Genomic DNA, 15,323 nt, shown 5'->3' with positions numbered 1-15,323 from the left:
CAAAACCACCAGATACAGATGGGTCCTTCAGGCACGACGCTGCCTGGTTTGAACACCTGAGGATGGAGGTGGTCCAGACCACAGCAGTGCGAGAAAACAACTACAGGCCACCAGAGAACTTCAGGGAGAGAGTTTTTACAATTGCTTGTACCGTGTTCAAAGTATCAGCTTATTTTTGGCGTTTGTGTTACGATTGGAGAAGTTGGTGGGGGCGGGGGGAAGCTACTAAACTACCGAGACGAGTATTAAACCGGGGGGGAGGCACCTTATGCTGAGAAGGCTCTTCAAATCAACATCAGTTGACGCAGCAGTTTTGGTGTGCATTTGGGAATTAAATGTTTTATACTATGGATACATAGAAAACTTTTTAAAGCTTACCTCTAAAGAAAACCATCCTTGTTCCATCTGTCAAAGAACAGCAAGAAAAAAAGTCATGACTATATTCAGACCCTTCCAATGCAGATTCTTGAAACAGAAGGGGAGAAGGGGAGTCCAGGTCTGCACACGCAGGTAGGAGGAACACATCTCCCACCAAACCAAGTGTTTTGGGTCAGGAAATGCTCCATCACATCTGGTATTTGGTACAAAAACGGAGAACACACTAAATTGTTCAGTGACAGTCCCAAACTGGAGAGATGAGCCTTCTCTGCGTCTTCCCTGAAGTTTAGGTAGGCAAAGATCATCATGGGGAAAGAACCAAGCACCTTGCTTAGAATTCTAATTTATTATTAAATTACATATCAAAGCTTTTTTAAATACATACAGAGAATGCACAATAGGTGAGAACAAAAATAATGACAGTTACAATAAAATAAGTTTCAAGAAGCTATATGAAAAGCAAAAAAAATCAGAAAGTGCAATCAGAAACTCATTTACAAGGGTCTGGACTGGGATATTTTGTGAGAAAGAGTTTTTTTTGTCTTGAGTGTTTATTTAAACTGCTTTCCTCACTCAGTAGTAGACAGACCAACAGCTGCTTATGTATTCAGAACTGAAAGCATCACCACTGGTTTCAAATATCCAGTTGACAGGAGAGATACAGGGCACCAAGAGGACTTGCAGATGTCACCCAGAATATGGCTCAGTTTTGGCTCAGTATGTCTTTCATTGTAGCCTCCTGTACTGCACATTGCTCAATAGGACAATTGCTCTGAAGGATTTCGTAATCCGATACTTGTTATAAGGAGTTTCAGAATTATTTCCTCCTTCAGAAGCAATACAGCTGTTACCTCTCCTTCCTGTTTCAAATGAAAGCTTTGGGGAAAAAAAAAAAAGTAAGAATAGGAAAACATTATGCATCAAGTGATCTTGGGAAACAACCTGCTATATTTAGAGAGTTAAAATACTCCCGACTAAATGAGTTACACAATCAGAAGTGGTGGGCCAGACTTTGCTCCCTGTGCAGCAGTTGGGGGGGTTTCAGAACACAGCTCCTCGGAGGATGCAGCCCTGGGGGATAAGCTGTGGACCATTTCTCTGAAACTTTCACATCGGCTAAAAAAAAATAATCTACTTTTGTTTTCAACATTCAGCGAGGAACCGACTCCTTCTCACAGTAATCTTAAGACCGTCCAAAAGAAAGGACTTCTAAAACTACAAATGAAAAATTCTAGTTGATTATTCAATGTAATGAATCCAGCAGGAACTTATACCACACTTCGACAGGCAAAAGCTCCTGAAATCAATATTGGTTAAGAAAAAAAACATCGTGCCTTCCCAGGAAGGGCAAACTCTGATACTACCAGAAGCACCACACTGCTTGGTCCCAGAGACATACAGGATCGCAAAGCCCTGCCTCCACCCTCGCTCAGGCACACGCCGGTGAAGGGCTGGGGATAAATTACAGCTGTGGTCCGGGTTATGGCCACACAAACGCTCACTATTGACTGAACACGCAATACTGGGTGTTGCCCGAATGCCATTCCTCTGCTCTAGCAACCAGCCCTTGAAGATCAGATAAACATGTAAAAAAATAGTCTAAAGAGCAAGGATAAAAATATTCGCATCCGTGTGAAGCGTGGCATCAAAAGTTATCAATAAGATTCCTTATGTTCTAATGCCTGGCTAGGGGGTTGTTGGACAAGTTTAAAGTAGGTGCTTGTGTACTGGCAAGAATAAAGTAGAAATTAAAAGAGAGTGTATGTGTGAGAAATGTGCCCTGTAGAAATATTATTGATTTTCTCACTTCATTTCAATGGCTTAGCAATAATTTTCTCAGCACAATTCTATTTGGTTGAGTTACGAAACTGCAGCTTTGCCAGGAATTGCAGAAATGAGAATTCTTTAATCACTTTTTTTTCTCCTTAGAGCAAGAGGAACCACACAGAATGAAAAACTTAGAGAACATATTTAGCAACAGGAGACATAGAAACCTATATTTTGGGATTTGAGATTAAATACTACAATCCACTGTTTTCATTTTACAGTCCATTGCTCTAACTATAGGTCCACGTTATTAGAGACGTTCAGGAGAATTAGCAAGTCTTTCCCCTTGGCTATATGCAAGCGCACCACTTCAGAGAGCAAAGCAGAACTCCTGCTCACATTGCTAGAGGACTAGAAGAAAATGATGAAGGGGAGACTACAAGGTTAATTAAATGTATTTTCCAACACAAAACTCTGTCTCAAAACCAACACAAATAAAAACCATGGAGGGGTTGCCAACACTGAAACCATTTCCAGTAAAGCTTTATCAGAGAAAATTCAGCATATTTCCATTATTTTATACTAAAATATAACAGTTCCTCCATAACATTTTCATAACATGAAAAATCAATTATGTTTACATATTTATTATAATCTACATATTTTCCATAGCAGCTTTTTCACACAATAAGATTAAATATATGCACCAAATAATTAAGTCCAGTAAAAAGACTGGTTGTAAGATTAAATAAGTGAATTTATTTACGGTACTGCAGATCTCATATTGCCAACTATATAGCAACCAAATCCTACAAATCCTAAACAGAAGCACGACTGCTGATCAGGGTCCCTTAGGGTGGTGGTGGAATCAAAGAAAAAGCATCGAGAAGAAGAGGTTTGATCTCCCAACACACAGATTCAGTAATAAACCTCCTTTATCCATCAAGGTTTTTCATAAACCCCTTTAATGAACACTTCATTTCAAACCAGAAACATTCCCAAATCAACCAAATAATCACCCTTTATTTAAAATACAAGCCCCACAGTTTTACACATATTAATTCCAAACGCTTTCTAATCCCAACAACAAGACGACTGATTAGAAGCCTCTGTTGACTTTGTAGCACAAAGTTATTAGTCTGCAAATAAGCCTTCAACTCCATACAAACATTTTAGGCGCAACAGTGTGGTTTTGCACACTACACAGGCACAAGTCTCTACTCCCTCCAGCAGGTACTTCACAGACACTATAAAAAGCAGTAAAAAATTGCGTCTGTCCCACTAGACTTTGTTCCAGAAAAGAACCTGGAGACTATCTGACATTTGTGGGTAATGGCATACATGAAATCTGTTAGGAGCACTGTAAATTGATTGTGAAAAGAATTAATCAAGTTTTTAGAAAGATATTTCAGTGCCTCAGTTTGAATTTACTGGGTTATGATATGACAGATGGAAAAGAGCTGTTGAAAGAGCAGAAAAATCCGTAATTTGTCAATCTGCAATATCAAAGCCATTCCTGACATCAGCTTTGTTTAGAGATGCAAACACAACAGGATTCATGTTGCATGTCTGGACAAAAAAATTCCCCCTCCCGCCCCGGATAATGGTAAATAATACTTGTTTCGCTATTTATACATTCAACTCTTTACTATGAGGAGTTATGTCCAAAAATTTTGCACGCAGATACATTTGCCTCAGGTATAACTGTCATAATTTTAATTTCTAATTGACAGTTTAGATTATATCCTACTTACAGTGTAAAAATATTAATGCTATTAGAATAACTTTATCTAAATTACAATATAGACTTTTCAAACTGCTTATCATGTCTTTATAAAGACTTTTATGATGCCAGCCAAAATCAAAGTATTTACACCCAAAAGACTACTTTTAGGTGAACTTACGTTTGGTCACTTTTCAGATGACTGAACGCTATAGTAAACAGCTGCTAGGACGCTGCGCTCCCTTTTTACAAAGGGGGACTTACTAGTCCCTTTAAAGCCACAAGAAACCTTAAAAATCTTCCACTGAGGGTAGTTTATCCATATTGTGTGCAAAAAGTGAACTGAACAATCCTTTTTTTTTTTACTTTGAGGAATTTGTGTGAAGCACAGTTTTCACAGCACAAATTATGCAGAAATAACCAGTATCTCAACCATGAGTTAAAAAGAATTACAGAACATGTATTTAGTAGTAAAGCAACCTGACGGCTTAAAGCTGCAATATTCTTCTCACAGGGCAAAAGTGTTCAGTACTGTGCTTGGCCTACACGGGAAACTGGCTTACTGCAGTTTCCACCCAAGGCAAGTGTAACAATCTTTTTCTACTTACCAGCCAACAACAGGCCTCCCCACCGCCGCTGAGCAGAGAAACTGCTCTACGGGTTCTGATCAGCGTCCCATATTCACCTACCTTGCAGTGAGAAAGGGAATTACAGACAAACAAATCGCACAAAATTTAACCAAAGGAAGATGGATGGCAGGGAAGGAGAAACACTGCAGCTTCAACCCAAAACCAGTGTCACAGTCTACCATCATAAGCTCTAGACATCATGCTGATACTCCCAGCCATGACGAGCAGGCTGTTTGAAGTCTGTCGCTTCCCCCACTCACTTTTCCTTGACTGGGGGGGAGGGATGGTGGTGATGAGTTTAGCAGAGTCCATGGGGGAACATCCATCAATGAAAAGCATATAGCAGCAGTAAGATGGTACAGATGCCAATAATGCCACCCAAGATGAGAGAATCTCGTCGCTTCCGAAGGTTGATCCTTTGAATCAGGCTGTTCACTGCTGGAAACCGATCTTTAAGGAGTTTGAGTCAAGGTCATATCAGCAAACACCATCTTCACTAGCAAGCCCCAAAATCTGTATGTGGAAATCCCAGTACCGTAAGAAATGCAGAACTAATCTCAAGCTGGAGAAAGCAGATGCAGTAAAAAAACCTGATGGATAGTTAGCAGGATTACAACTGTACTTCACTAATAACAGACAATCAGAGAAGAGAGAGAACAGAACAGCTCAGAATTCACATTTACACAGAATTCATCACCCGATCACCTAAATTACCAGCGTTTGATACACTTTAATCTCTAATACGTGAGGCTTAGTTACTTTTAATAATTGTGTTTCAATGAGAATGAAAAAAAAATAAATGGGGCAGTTATATAAAACATCTGCGGAATTTATTTAATGGAATTCTGTTACTGGTGAAGGGAACAACCAAAGGCATTTGACTGATAAAATCATGCACGTTGCATGACTACGCATTGTTCAAGTATAGCACATAAGGAAGAACTCCTCCTACTGTAAAATCATAAAGACGTAAATCTATCTTTTAATGTACAAAATACAATTGCCAACAAGATAATACGTTTCAGAGCTTCATGTCTTTGGAACCAAGAATCTTTTAAGGCCAAAGCTTATTGAATTTTTTTTTGTTCTTGCCAGTTGCTAAGAACTGTAATGAAATTTATGGGTTACCAAGATACATCTCTTCAGGATGTAGTCTGTCTAATCAAATGATGCTAATGTTGTTCTTTGGGCACTTATGACAGAAAGGAAGGAGTAAGTGGGAAAATCACAAACATGTATGACTTGACAAGCTGGCACATTCTTTAGCCATGAGCACAGAATAGGAAGAGAAATTAACAAGCCAAAATCTTAACATCTACAGGACTGTGACAGACAAGAGGATACTCAGGTCATGAATACCCTTAGCTGTTAATGATAACAAGCAGCAATGTATGCCAAGCTTCAGCTCTGGACAGTCTTGAAAGCAAAAAGTGAGAAGTAAAATGAAATTATACTTTTACAAAAACATATAGTAGGGAAGGCCATAAAATGCTGTTGCAGATCTCCACCTGAGAATCGAGCTACATTGATTTATATGCAGTATTCAATTTTGAGCAAAACCAACTTATTCACCACATTCATCATTAAGATGCTTCAGTCAGATTATCAAGTGAGACTGGTAAAAAAAATGGTCCGTTTGTCACTAATGACAATACCACTACAGGTTATACAGCCACTGACATCAAAAAGCATTTTGATCCCCAAATGACAGAGTGAAAAACTGTACTATACCTCTTCTTATGCTGTGGCAGCAGAAATTTTTAGGAAAGGATACTAGCCAAGGTATTCATCTTGCTTTGTATTGACTTCAACATCCCTCTCTGCGAAGTCATATTTTCTTTAGTTGCCATGGCAATGCTGGAGAAAGAAAAAGACTGGATCAAGTTGTTGGTGCTAAGAATAATCTACAGCTAAAACAAGAGGAAAGCAAGCAGGCAACGCTTCTTTAGAGAACAATGAATGAGGTGAAGCAATATGAATGAAACCACATTTTTTCCATTAATCTCTATCCTTTACACTTAAATGATTTCTCTTTTTATCTAAGCCATTAACAATTGAAAACTCTGCGATTTCTTGAAACAGGCAGGGTTTTGCCATATCTCCCCCCAGCCCCAACAAAAAAATGGTACTACATTACAAGCAAACCTAAAGGTACTCTTCTGGCATAAATTTTAATTTTAGAAGTTTGTTTAATCACAGAAGCCCCATACTTACTTTCACTCTAGAGAGCATATGAAATTTTTTGTCTGACACCAGAATATGATGGCTACAGAAATATTAAGCAAGTAAGAGCTGACTCACAATTAAAAATCAATTTGCAAAATGAACGTGCTGGTTGAGAGGAGACATAAATGCAGTCTGAGACCCAACACAGCTCACGGAGCTTCACACCGGAGGTTTCTGGACAATCAAGCCTGGACACAGAGTCACCAGGTCTTTGAAGACATTTAAACACAAATAAGTGTTGGGATCTACTTGCTTTGACTCAAGATTAATACCGTCCCCTGACTCCAGATAAGTGGGCAAAGCTTGGATTCTCCTGCATTAACGTCTCTTGCCAGCAAGCCCAACCTGACCGTCTTCCATAAGCTGGAGTTGAGGGAGCTGGTGTATAATGAAATCATATCGAATGATGCTTCCATCACAGCACAGGTAAAATACATTTTTGAGCTTTGGTCTTAATTAAGAATATCATCCATGGGGTATATAAGTCTTCGTACTCTGTTTCTTTACTCATACATGGTCCAGCTGGATGTACTTTATCCAAACATAAGAACACAATACAGGTGAATATAAAACAGAATCTCCTATTTCAAATTTAATACATTCTGGAAGTTGGAAAAAAGCAACTGTGCTCTTAAAAAGAAGACATTTAAATGAAGATTTTAAAGAACTACTCAGCCGACAAAATTTTTTCTCTACCTTGAAGTTTCTCTTCAGCTCATAAAACAAAGAGTTTTAAGATGGAAAATGAAAGGGTAGGCTACTACTTGCAGCCCCAGGTAGTATTTCATGTAGCTACTTCGAATGCAATAGCTTTGTCAAGAAAAACTGCACAGGCTCATTTACATCTAGAGAAACAGCACATAAAAGTTTAGGCTCTAGAGATACGGTGCTTAAGAAGGAACAGTATGACAGATACTGCTCTCCTTGGCTGGCATGCATTTCAAAAATAAACAAAGTAGGACATAAATACAACATGGCTGGATAATAACTCAGAAGATGTCACCTATATTGCTGTTGACTGTATCTACATGAATAACAATGATTAAAACAAGTTCTTGGACAAGTTTGTGAGCCTTAAATATGGACAGAAAATGTTCTGGAAGAATAAAAGTTAAGCGGAACAACACAATATATCAGATATAAATATGAGAAAAGGGAACTAAAGCTGGAATTTCAGAGGAGAACAAACAGGAAAATGCAAAATACTTATTTTACCCAATACAAACATCCAAATTTTCAAGAGAATTTTATGCTTGCTCACACTCAGTGTCTGTATACAAACATGATACAAAATCACAGCTAATGTGGGCATTATGTCTAAGGAGGAGCAGGTACAAAGCACCGAAACACACAGTGCTAAGCCCAACATTATTCTCAAGTTCTGCAGTATAAACCGGACATTGCATTTTACATAAAGCCTTAATATTTTCTACTGAACTCTCTAAATGTACTTGCTCAATACATCTGGTCCTCAAGCACTGTTCTGTACTGAACTAATCTGGGTTTCAAGGCTTTGGGCTTATCTTCCTGTAACAGTTAAAATGTTGAAACATAATTTGTCCAGATATTAGTACTAAAGTACTTAGGCTGACCTGGCATTTTAGTACTGGAAGGTGATTAAAAAAAGCACCTTTATCCAGCTTAGTGTCTCTTTCCAAGTAAATCTGGTAGGAAAAGTCAGACACACAAATTATATTTGTACACATTAAACATAGAACTGGCATTCCTGACATTTTAATAACAAAGACCATTTGATACATTTTATTTCGAGTTTCTCTCTGAACAAAACAACATTTGGAATGAGCAGCTCTGGATCATCTCATGTACCACTGGCTTCTCTTCTAGGACGCTAGAGCCTGTATCACAAGAATAGATGGCAAAAACCAGCAGAGCCAAGTCTAACAATTCTCCTTCAAGACTTACAGCAAAAGGTCAGTATTACAGTTCACAAACATCTTAAAGAAGAAAACAGCCCGGATCAATGATCCCTAAAGTATTTCTGGAGCAGTGAGCTCCTCTGGGCTCCTTTCCATTATATCTACCTGCTCCATCTCAAGTAGCCCTTGATACAGTATCTTCAGCCTTCCTCTAATGTGCCAGGCAAACTTTAAGGAAAAAAAAAAAAGGAAAGAAAAAAAAAAAGAAAAGGAAAAAATCTGCTACCACCTCTTCAGGTGGAAGCTGCCTTTTCCAACTCTGGTTTTGCCCATAAAAATTAAGAGATAACCAAGCCAAAGCCCGAGTGTTGTAAGCTGTATGGTTTTTTTTTTTAGCAGTAACACAATACTTCGGAAAGCAAGACAAGTTCATCACACAAACATATGAGAGACACAGGCGGCAGAAGGGCCATCCAACCTATGGCTCTCATAGCTTTCAGGTCATAGAAAATACTCTTCCAAAAGCTCTATACAGTGAATTCTTTTAAATAGAACAACATGCATTGCCAGGGCAGATCAATATATTATTTTAAGGTTATATTAGCATTCTGGTAAACTTGGACATACATTAGGAAATTGGGAGTTTATCAGTCATAAAGAGAATATAAACAGTTTGATAACTTGTAGGCAAAACCCTGACATTTTCAATCAGCAACTCTATAAGAACAGATTTAACATTTTAGTACTAAGTTTTGAAATAATAGATTAAAAAAAAAAAAAAAGGAAGTTTCAGGGAAGAACTATGAAAAACCTTCAAGCATTTTTTATTTACAGCTGGCTATTTAGCATTTTTTCTTTTGTACTTTTCAAGTGCCAAATCAGCACAAAGTAAAAATGAAACTCATGGTTAACTGGAAGCAACAGGGCTTGCAGTCACCTCCTTGGTGTTTATAAAGGGGTTACCAGAAGCAGTTAATCAATACTCTCTTCGTTTCTGCAAAAACAACAGAAGAAAGTTTACAAAGCTTCTCCTCCCAGACTGCATAGTACTGTCACTCAGCTCATTGTGTATGCTTGTTCTTGTGGATATACTAACTCAACTAACCCATAAATGCAACAGTGTTATTTGATTACATGGGACAGGCTTTTCAGGACTAAAATTAGAAGAAAAGAAAGGGAAAATTAGATTAGAGGAGAAATGAAGAATCAAATCATTGCCTACCCAACAGTGGACAAGTATACAAAGAAAAGCATCTAGGAGAAGGTGTTAACAGAAATTCTAAACAGAGAATAAACAGCTGTATATCAATACAGAAAAAGCAGTTACCATCAAGAGCTGAAAAACGGGCTACAAAATTAGAACAGTAAGTACCATCAAATCATACCACATCTGAAAAGATATGGCATTTGACAGATTATATACATCTACAACTCAGCATACAGGTATTTTAATCCTCTAAAAAGCAACAAACTCGCAAAAACATTACATTTGCTGTTGAGAAGAGCACTCAGGAAATTTTGAATTACTAGGAACCAAGTTCGGAAAAAAAAAAATTTCCTAGCTGTACGTAGGAAAGCTTGCTCAGTAACCTACAGCTTCTTATCTTACACCCCCACACTGACTTGATACTTGTCCAGATGAAGTTTTAGTACAACATTTCTCAAAGCACTCCTGAATTAAGCCACATGTTTTCATAAGATGCATCCAATGACTCATTAAGGCATCCATTAATTTACAGAAGTGAAAATACAAGATGATTGCCAGGATATAAAGTGTTCCTGAGACACCTCCAAAATGCCTTTGGAAATAATTATTACAGATTACCATGGAACACAAGGTTCCTGCTTTAACTTCTGAGGAGTGGAAGTGTCCATGTCATATAAAAAAGGCAGGATGTAACTGTTTAAGTTTACATATTACAAGATTGGAACCTTCTTCATTTCTTTTATCCAGTATTTTGAGAAATCTGGCTCAATGGGCTAGGTTTTACTGAAGAGCTCTGAAGAAAAAAAACTGTAGTGATTACCATTTTTTAATATGATATGGTCTAGTAATGAAATGTCATTGTGATATCCATGAACAAGACTTTAACTGGATTCTAGCTACCATTAAAAAGTCAAAATTCAAGTACAAAGCACAGTTCTTCATGTATAATTTGATTACTCAAAACATGAGCTGGTTTACCTAAGCCTTTATATCTGTAAATGAGACTATTAAATTTAAGAACTGCCACAAAACACACAGCTCCTGGGGACTAGTCCACTGATTGGTCTTGTACAGTCTTAAGTATTGAAGCTTTTTCATATCCTTCATTAGACAGTTTTGGTTTCACTCCCATCCCTAACATATGCTCATTGACTTACTGTTCCCATTTCTTCACTGACAAATGCATTTTTAAAAAAATTATAATCACATTCTTCCCATTCACAATATTGGCCTCACTTAGCTATTCGACACCATAATCTCCCCAGATCAAGAATACCTTTTTCTTATGTTTTGAAACTTCTACACAACATTTATGATAAAAGATTAAATGCTTCTTACTGGAATCAAGATGACCCTGATTTAACATTTCATTTAGAAACTAGCATGAACTAGTCTCAGTGTTGCACTGGCTTGAACTACTAGAGTTGGGTGTAAACCAAGTTTCTAAAACCAGATGGTATTCTACTCTCTATATTTAATATTAAAGCACTGCTGAAGTACAACATTAGAGTGCTGCACTGCTGCAGAAATCTCTTCTAGGTAAGCCCGAGGTCACAGCCACGAAGAGCCCACCCATCTCTCCCACAAATCAGCAGGAGTATCTCAAATGCCTATGCCTGCAGCCATATTTCCTCAAAATTTCACTTACAAGTTTGTCCTTGAATGTTCAGTAGTGCTGTGGGTATGCAAGCAACCCAATTTCTCTTCAAAAGTAAAACTGATATTTGTATGTAGTTTGCAGTTTTCACTGGCATGAAAAAGTCCAGAGTAATAAACACTTCCAGCTACTATCACAGTCAAACCAGTCTAACATGCAGAGATACACTTCTAATGCTGCTTGACTTGAAGCAAAGTGTTTTTACCTAGACAAATGCTTACGCTGTTGGGTATTTTCACTCTGTGTAGCAGACATATACATACAGCATATTATCAAGGGAAACGTACCAAAAAGTCAACTCCTTGCTTCATCCATTGAGACAGCTCAGTCAAATCTACATTGATGAAGAACTAAAACAAAGCTCTAAAGGAACAAGACATGTTTTTAAAAATCAAATAATTCATGTATTACTGGAACTTCTGCTTCATTTCGTACTCCATGAATCATACTTGCTCATTTAAATTCATGACAACGTCTATGATTAAGGGAATGGACTCCGTGACTCTGCATAGAAATGCAAGCTCTAGTTTTAAATTGGTAAAAATTCAGATTATGTCACTTATTCTTTGCGTATACATACATCTATATTAATATCTATAAATATACACGTGTGTATATATGCATATGTGTACACACACACAATATCTTTCAAATTACTTTAAAGACTACTGTGTCTTTTGATGAAGCCTAACTCATGCCTTTCCATTCTGTAAAGTTGAGATTCAATGCAAGTGAATTTCTCCCTTTTATTAAATCCTATTTATTACCTAAAGAAATACCCCAAATACAAAAGGAGATTATTTTTTTAACATTAAATCTATGGTTTTGGTCTAGCTTCACAGTGGAAGTAGAGTAGTCCAACCTGTTAATTATACAAACACTGACAAATCAGCCTGAATCAAGCCTCAGAAACAGTCTTACAATAAAATCCTAAGAACTTGTCACACTGTACATGCAAAACTATAAAAAAAATTCAAACTGAGCCAACCTAAAAATGTAAGTTGTTGGAAAACAAGAAATAAATAGTTTGCTATTTTGGAAAAGTGATAATGTTTGAAAATGAAAACCCGAGAACACCAAACATATTAAGCAAAATCTATGCTTGTATTTAAATCTGGCCAAGAGAAGCGAGCACTGTTCCAAAAGAACTGCAGTACAAAGTACCACATCCCACTCGTTTCTGGAAAGAAATATGCTGCAGTAAGAACCCATGTCACATAATTCATTTAACAACTGATTAAAAGTTTAGTACTAACAAAACATCTGGAATGACAGCCCTACTCATCGCTTTAGTTACTGCATCATTGCAGCTTAGGTGCCCATATATTCTCTTCCACCTACGTTTATTTCCGTGGAGGAACCACACACTGGGAGGGTCGGGCTCTGCACTACTTCAGTTCTCTTCTCTACAGAAAATTAGAGCAAGGGTTTCACAATTAGTGCTAACTCTAGAGTCCTGGCAATGGAGTCACCGGTATGCAGCTTGTCAACAAAAGCCTTTGCATGCACAGAAAAATGCTTTCCAGTGTTTAGAATCACACTTAATAACAACCCCTAAAAGAGTAAAAAGCGATGTCTTGACTTCCTGAAATACACCCAAATAATAAGTAATGAACTACAGCAGATGTAAACCTTGAAGACGGAGCAGTATCAGTAGCCAGAATAAGCTAATTACATCTCACTTCACTCAAGGAATCTGCATTCAAACAGCCTACCCTGCACAATTCCCTCTTTTACTTGGTTTACAATAGATAAAGCAACTGATCATCAGAAGTTGGGTATATTTCTATCTGGTAAATTCACTTCAAATGCAGCAGGGTTTACCACCAATTAATATCATACCTGAATACTTGCAATTACTGGGGATGACAGGGGAAAAAAAACCAAACAAAATTGACCCTGGTTTCAACCGAGTCAGAATTGAATTAAGATGATATAAATAAAATTACATTTCCTGCTCAATGTAGTTACTAAACAAGCTCTTTTTCTACAAGAAGAAATTTTATGCATTCTTGGCAACAACTGCAACAAGAAGTTCATTTACTACAGAAAATAAATGGTGCAACAAGAAGTACTGAAATCCAGCCTCTTAAAAATCCAAGTTAATTTATTAACAGAAGGAACGCTTTCAGTAAACAGCACCAAGGAGCTTTGAACCAAGCCGCGTGGTAGGGGACTACTGCATGAGAAGCAGTCACTGTGGAGGTAAGTTGATTTGTAGTCAACCGCAGGACTGGAGCTCATGCAAATGAAACTCAAAGCAGTTTTAAACCAGCCAAGACACCTACTGATGGAGCTCCTACGCGTGGAGCTTCTGAGTAGGCTCAAAACTGATGCAGGAACTTGGGCGAGTATTCACGTAGCTGCCCTGTTCTGAGCTCCAGTTTGCCACGGCTCATTTCCCTTGCACAGGTAAATCAACATGGAGGTTCACTTATCACACACGCACATACTCTCAAACTTCTCTGATGACACATAATCAAGAGGCTAGGTGAAGAGCTCAAATGATAAAATACAAGTCATTTTGCAGAATATTAAGCTTAAGAAATCACCATATGTTGTTTAATGCTCTAGTTACTGGAGTGGCAGCAAATAAGAGATTCAACAAACGTTGAGTATTTTTACGAGATGGAAAAGTAGGGCTATAAGCATGGCAATAAAGGAGGCGATTTTTAATCAGAAAAAGACTAGAACCCAAAGTAAAACAAACATTCACAGTAACTGTGCTGTTTGGCAAATACCTTTATGAGGCTATGGTGAGATTATATCCACATTTTCAGATGTTATTGTACTGACCACTTCTGGTTCATCACTGCACATTAATGTGGTTTAACACATTCCTCCACCATGTTAATTATGCCGAGCCCGCTGTGTGTACTTAAGCTAGCTAGCCCTTAATGGACATAGAGCCTTGCTGCACCTCTAATTACTCCTCTTGATCACTTATGCCAGTTCATGCATTATCTGAAAGCATACCTTGCTTGCTTTCTTCCTTTTTTTTTTTAAAGCAATAATCTAAAATTTAAAACCATTAAGTTGGGCACTCTGAATTATTGGTTTGCAAAATCCCAGAGTTCAATGGAAGATTGGGAAGGGCAGATGGTAAAAGTAATTCATGATGCTACAGTTCTAAAATTCCTACATCAGTTAAAGAAGGTATCACTCAAGTATTCAAATCACATAAAAACCCCAGAAGATAAGTAACTATACAACAGCAATAACCTCTCAAGCGCTTATGGAAGAAGCCCCTACCTATATCAGCTGCACACTAGGGTGCTGACTACACTGAAGGATTACAGAAAAATCATGTTGTAGAAGAGTGTCACTGTGAGAAGAAACAGCTTGACTATTGGAATAGCCCACAACAGGTCAACCTGAGATTCGCTCTGCTTGATCATCACCCTTTTTTTTGTAGGGGCTATTCAACTTGGAACAGAAATGCACATTTTCTAAACTAGGATGAATAAAATATTTAAGCAACACCATTACGTCAACATTGAATAGAAAAAAACCCAGCAACACTTCACTGTAATACTGCCTATGAGTTGCAAACAATATAGTTATTGTATAAATAAAATGACTGGTATCTTTAGACACAATTCAATGGAAATGCTGATTGTACAGATAATAATGAAAATTAGTTAAGTTCATTCCTACCTTATTGTTTCTTCTATCAGTCGATCTGAGCTGAAAGCCAAAAGGAAAAAAATGAAGTTAAAAAAAGTAACAAGAACCAAGTATTATTTTAGATTATTAAATCAATGATCACCATAATATAAGCCTTAACAAATTTGCCCTTAGAAGGTCTTACTTCAGGATGTTGTCACTTTTTGCTACTACATAGATTTGGTATACGTCA

At 37.5% G+C, this 15,323-nt stretch overlaps 1 protein-coding gene across 2 annotated transcripts in view; it reads right to left on the bottom strand.

The window, feature by feature from the left end:
• Positions 1-1,518: 1,518 nt before the first annotated feature.
• GOSR1 (golgi SNAP receptor complex member 1) overlaps positions 1,519-15,323 on the bottom strand; it is a 33,600-nt gene continuing 19,795 nt past the window's right edge. For both annotated transcript variants that reach the window (XM_010573688.1, XM_010573689.1), the window contains exons 7-9: positions 15,122-15,151; positions 6,272-6,354; positions 1,519-4,947 (exon numbers count right to left, since the gene is read on the bottom strand). In XM_010573688.1, the coding sequence (XP_010571990.1) occupies positions 4,823-4,947; positions 6,272-6,354; positions 15,122-15,151 (238 nt within the window). In that variant the 3' untranslated portion in view covers positions 1,519-4,822. The remainder of the gene's footprint in view (positions 4,948-6,271; positions 6,355-15,121; positions 15,152-15,323) is intronic.

This window comes from Haliaeetus leucocephalus, unplaced genomic scaffold (assembly GCF_000737465.1).
Source record: "Haliaeetus leucocephalus isolate CR32 unplaced genomic scaffold, Haliaeetus_leucocephalus-4.0 Scaffold395, whole genome shotgun sequence".
NCBI classification, from domain to species: domain Eukaryota; kingdom Metazoa; phylum Chordata; class Aves; order Accipitriformes; family Accipitridae; genus Haliaeetus; species Haliaeetus leucocephalus.
This window is presented reverse-complemented; position numbering and strand designations above follow the sequence as displayed.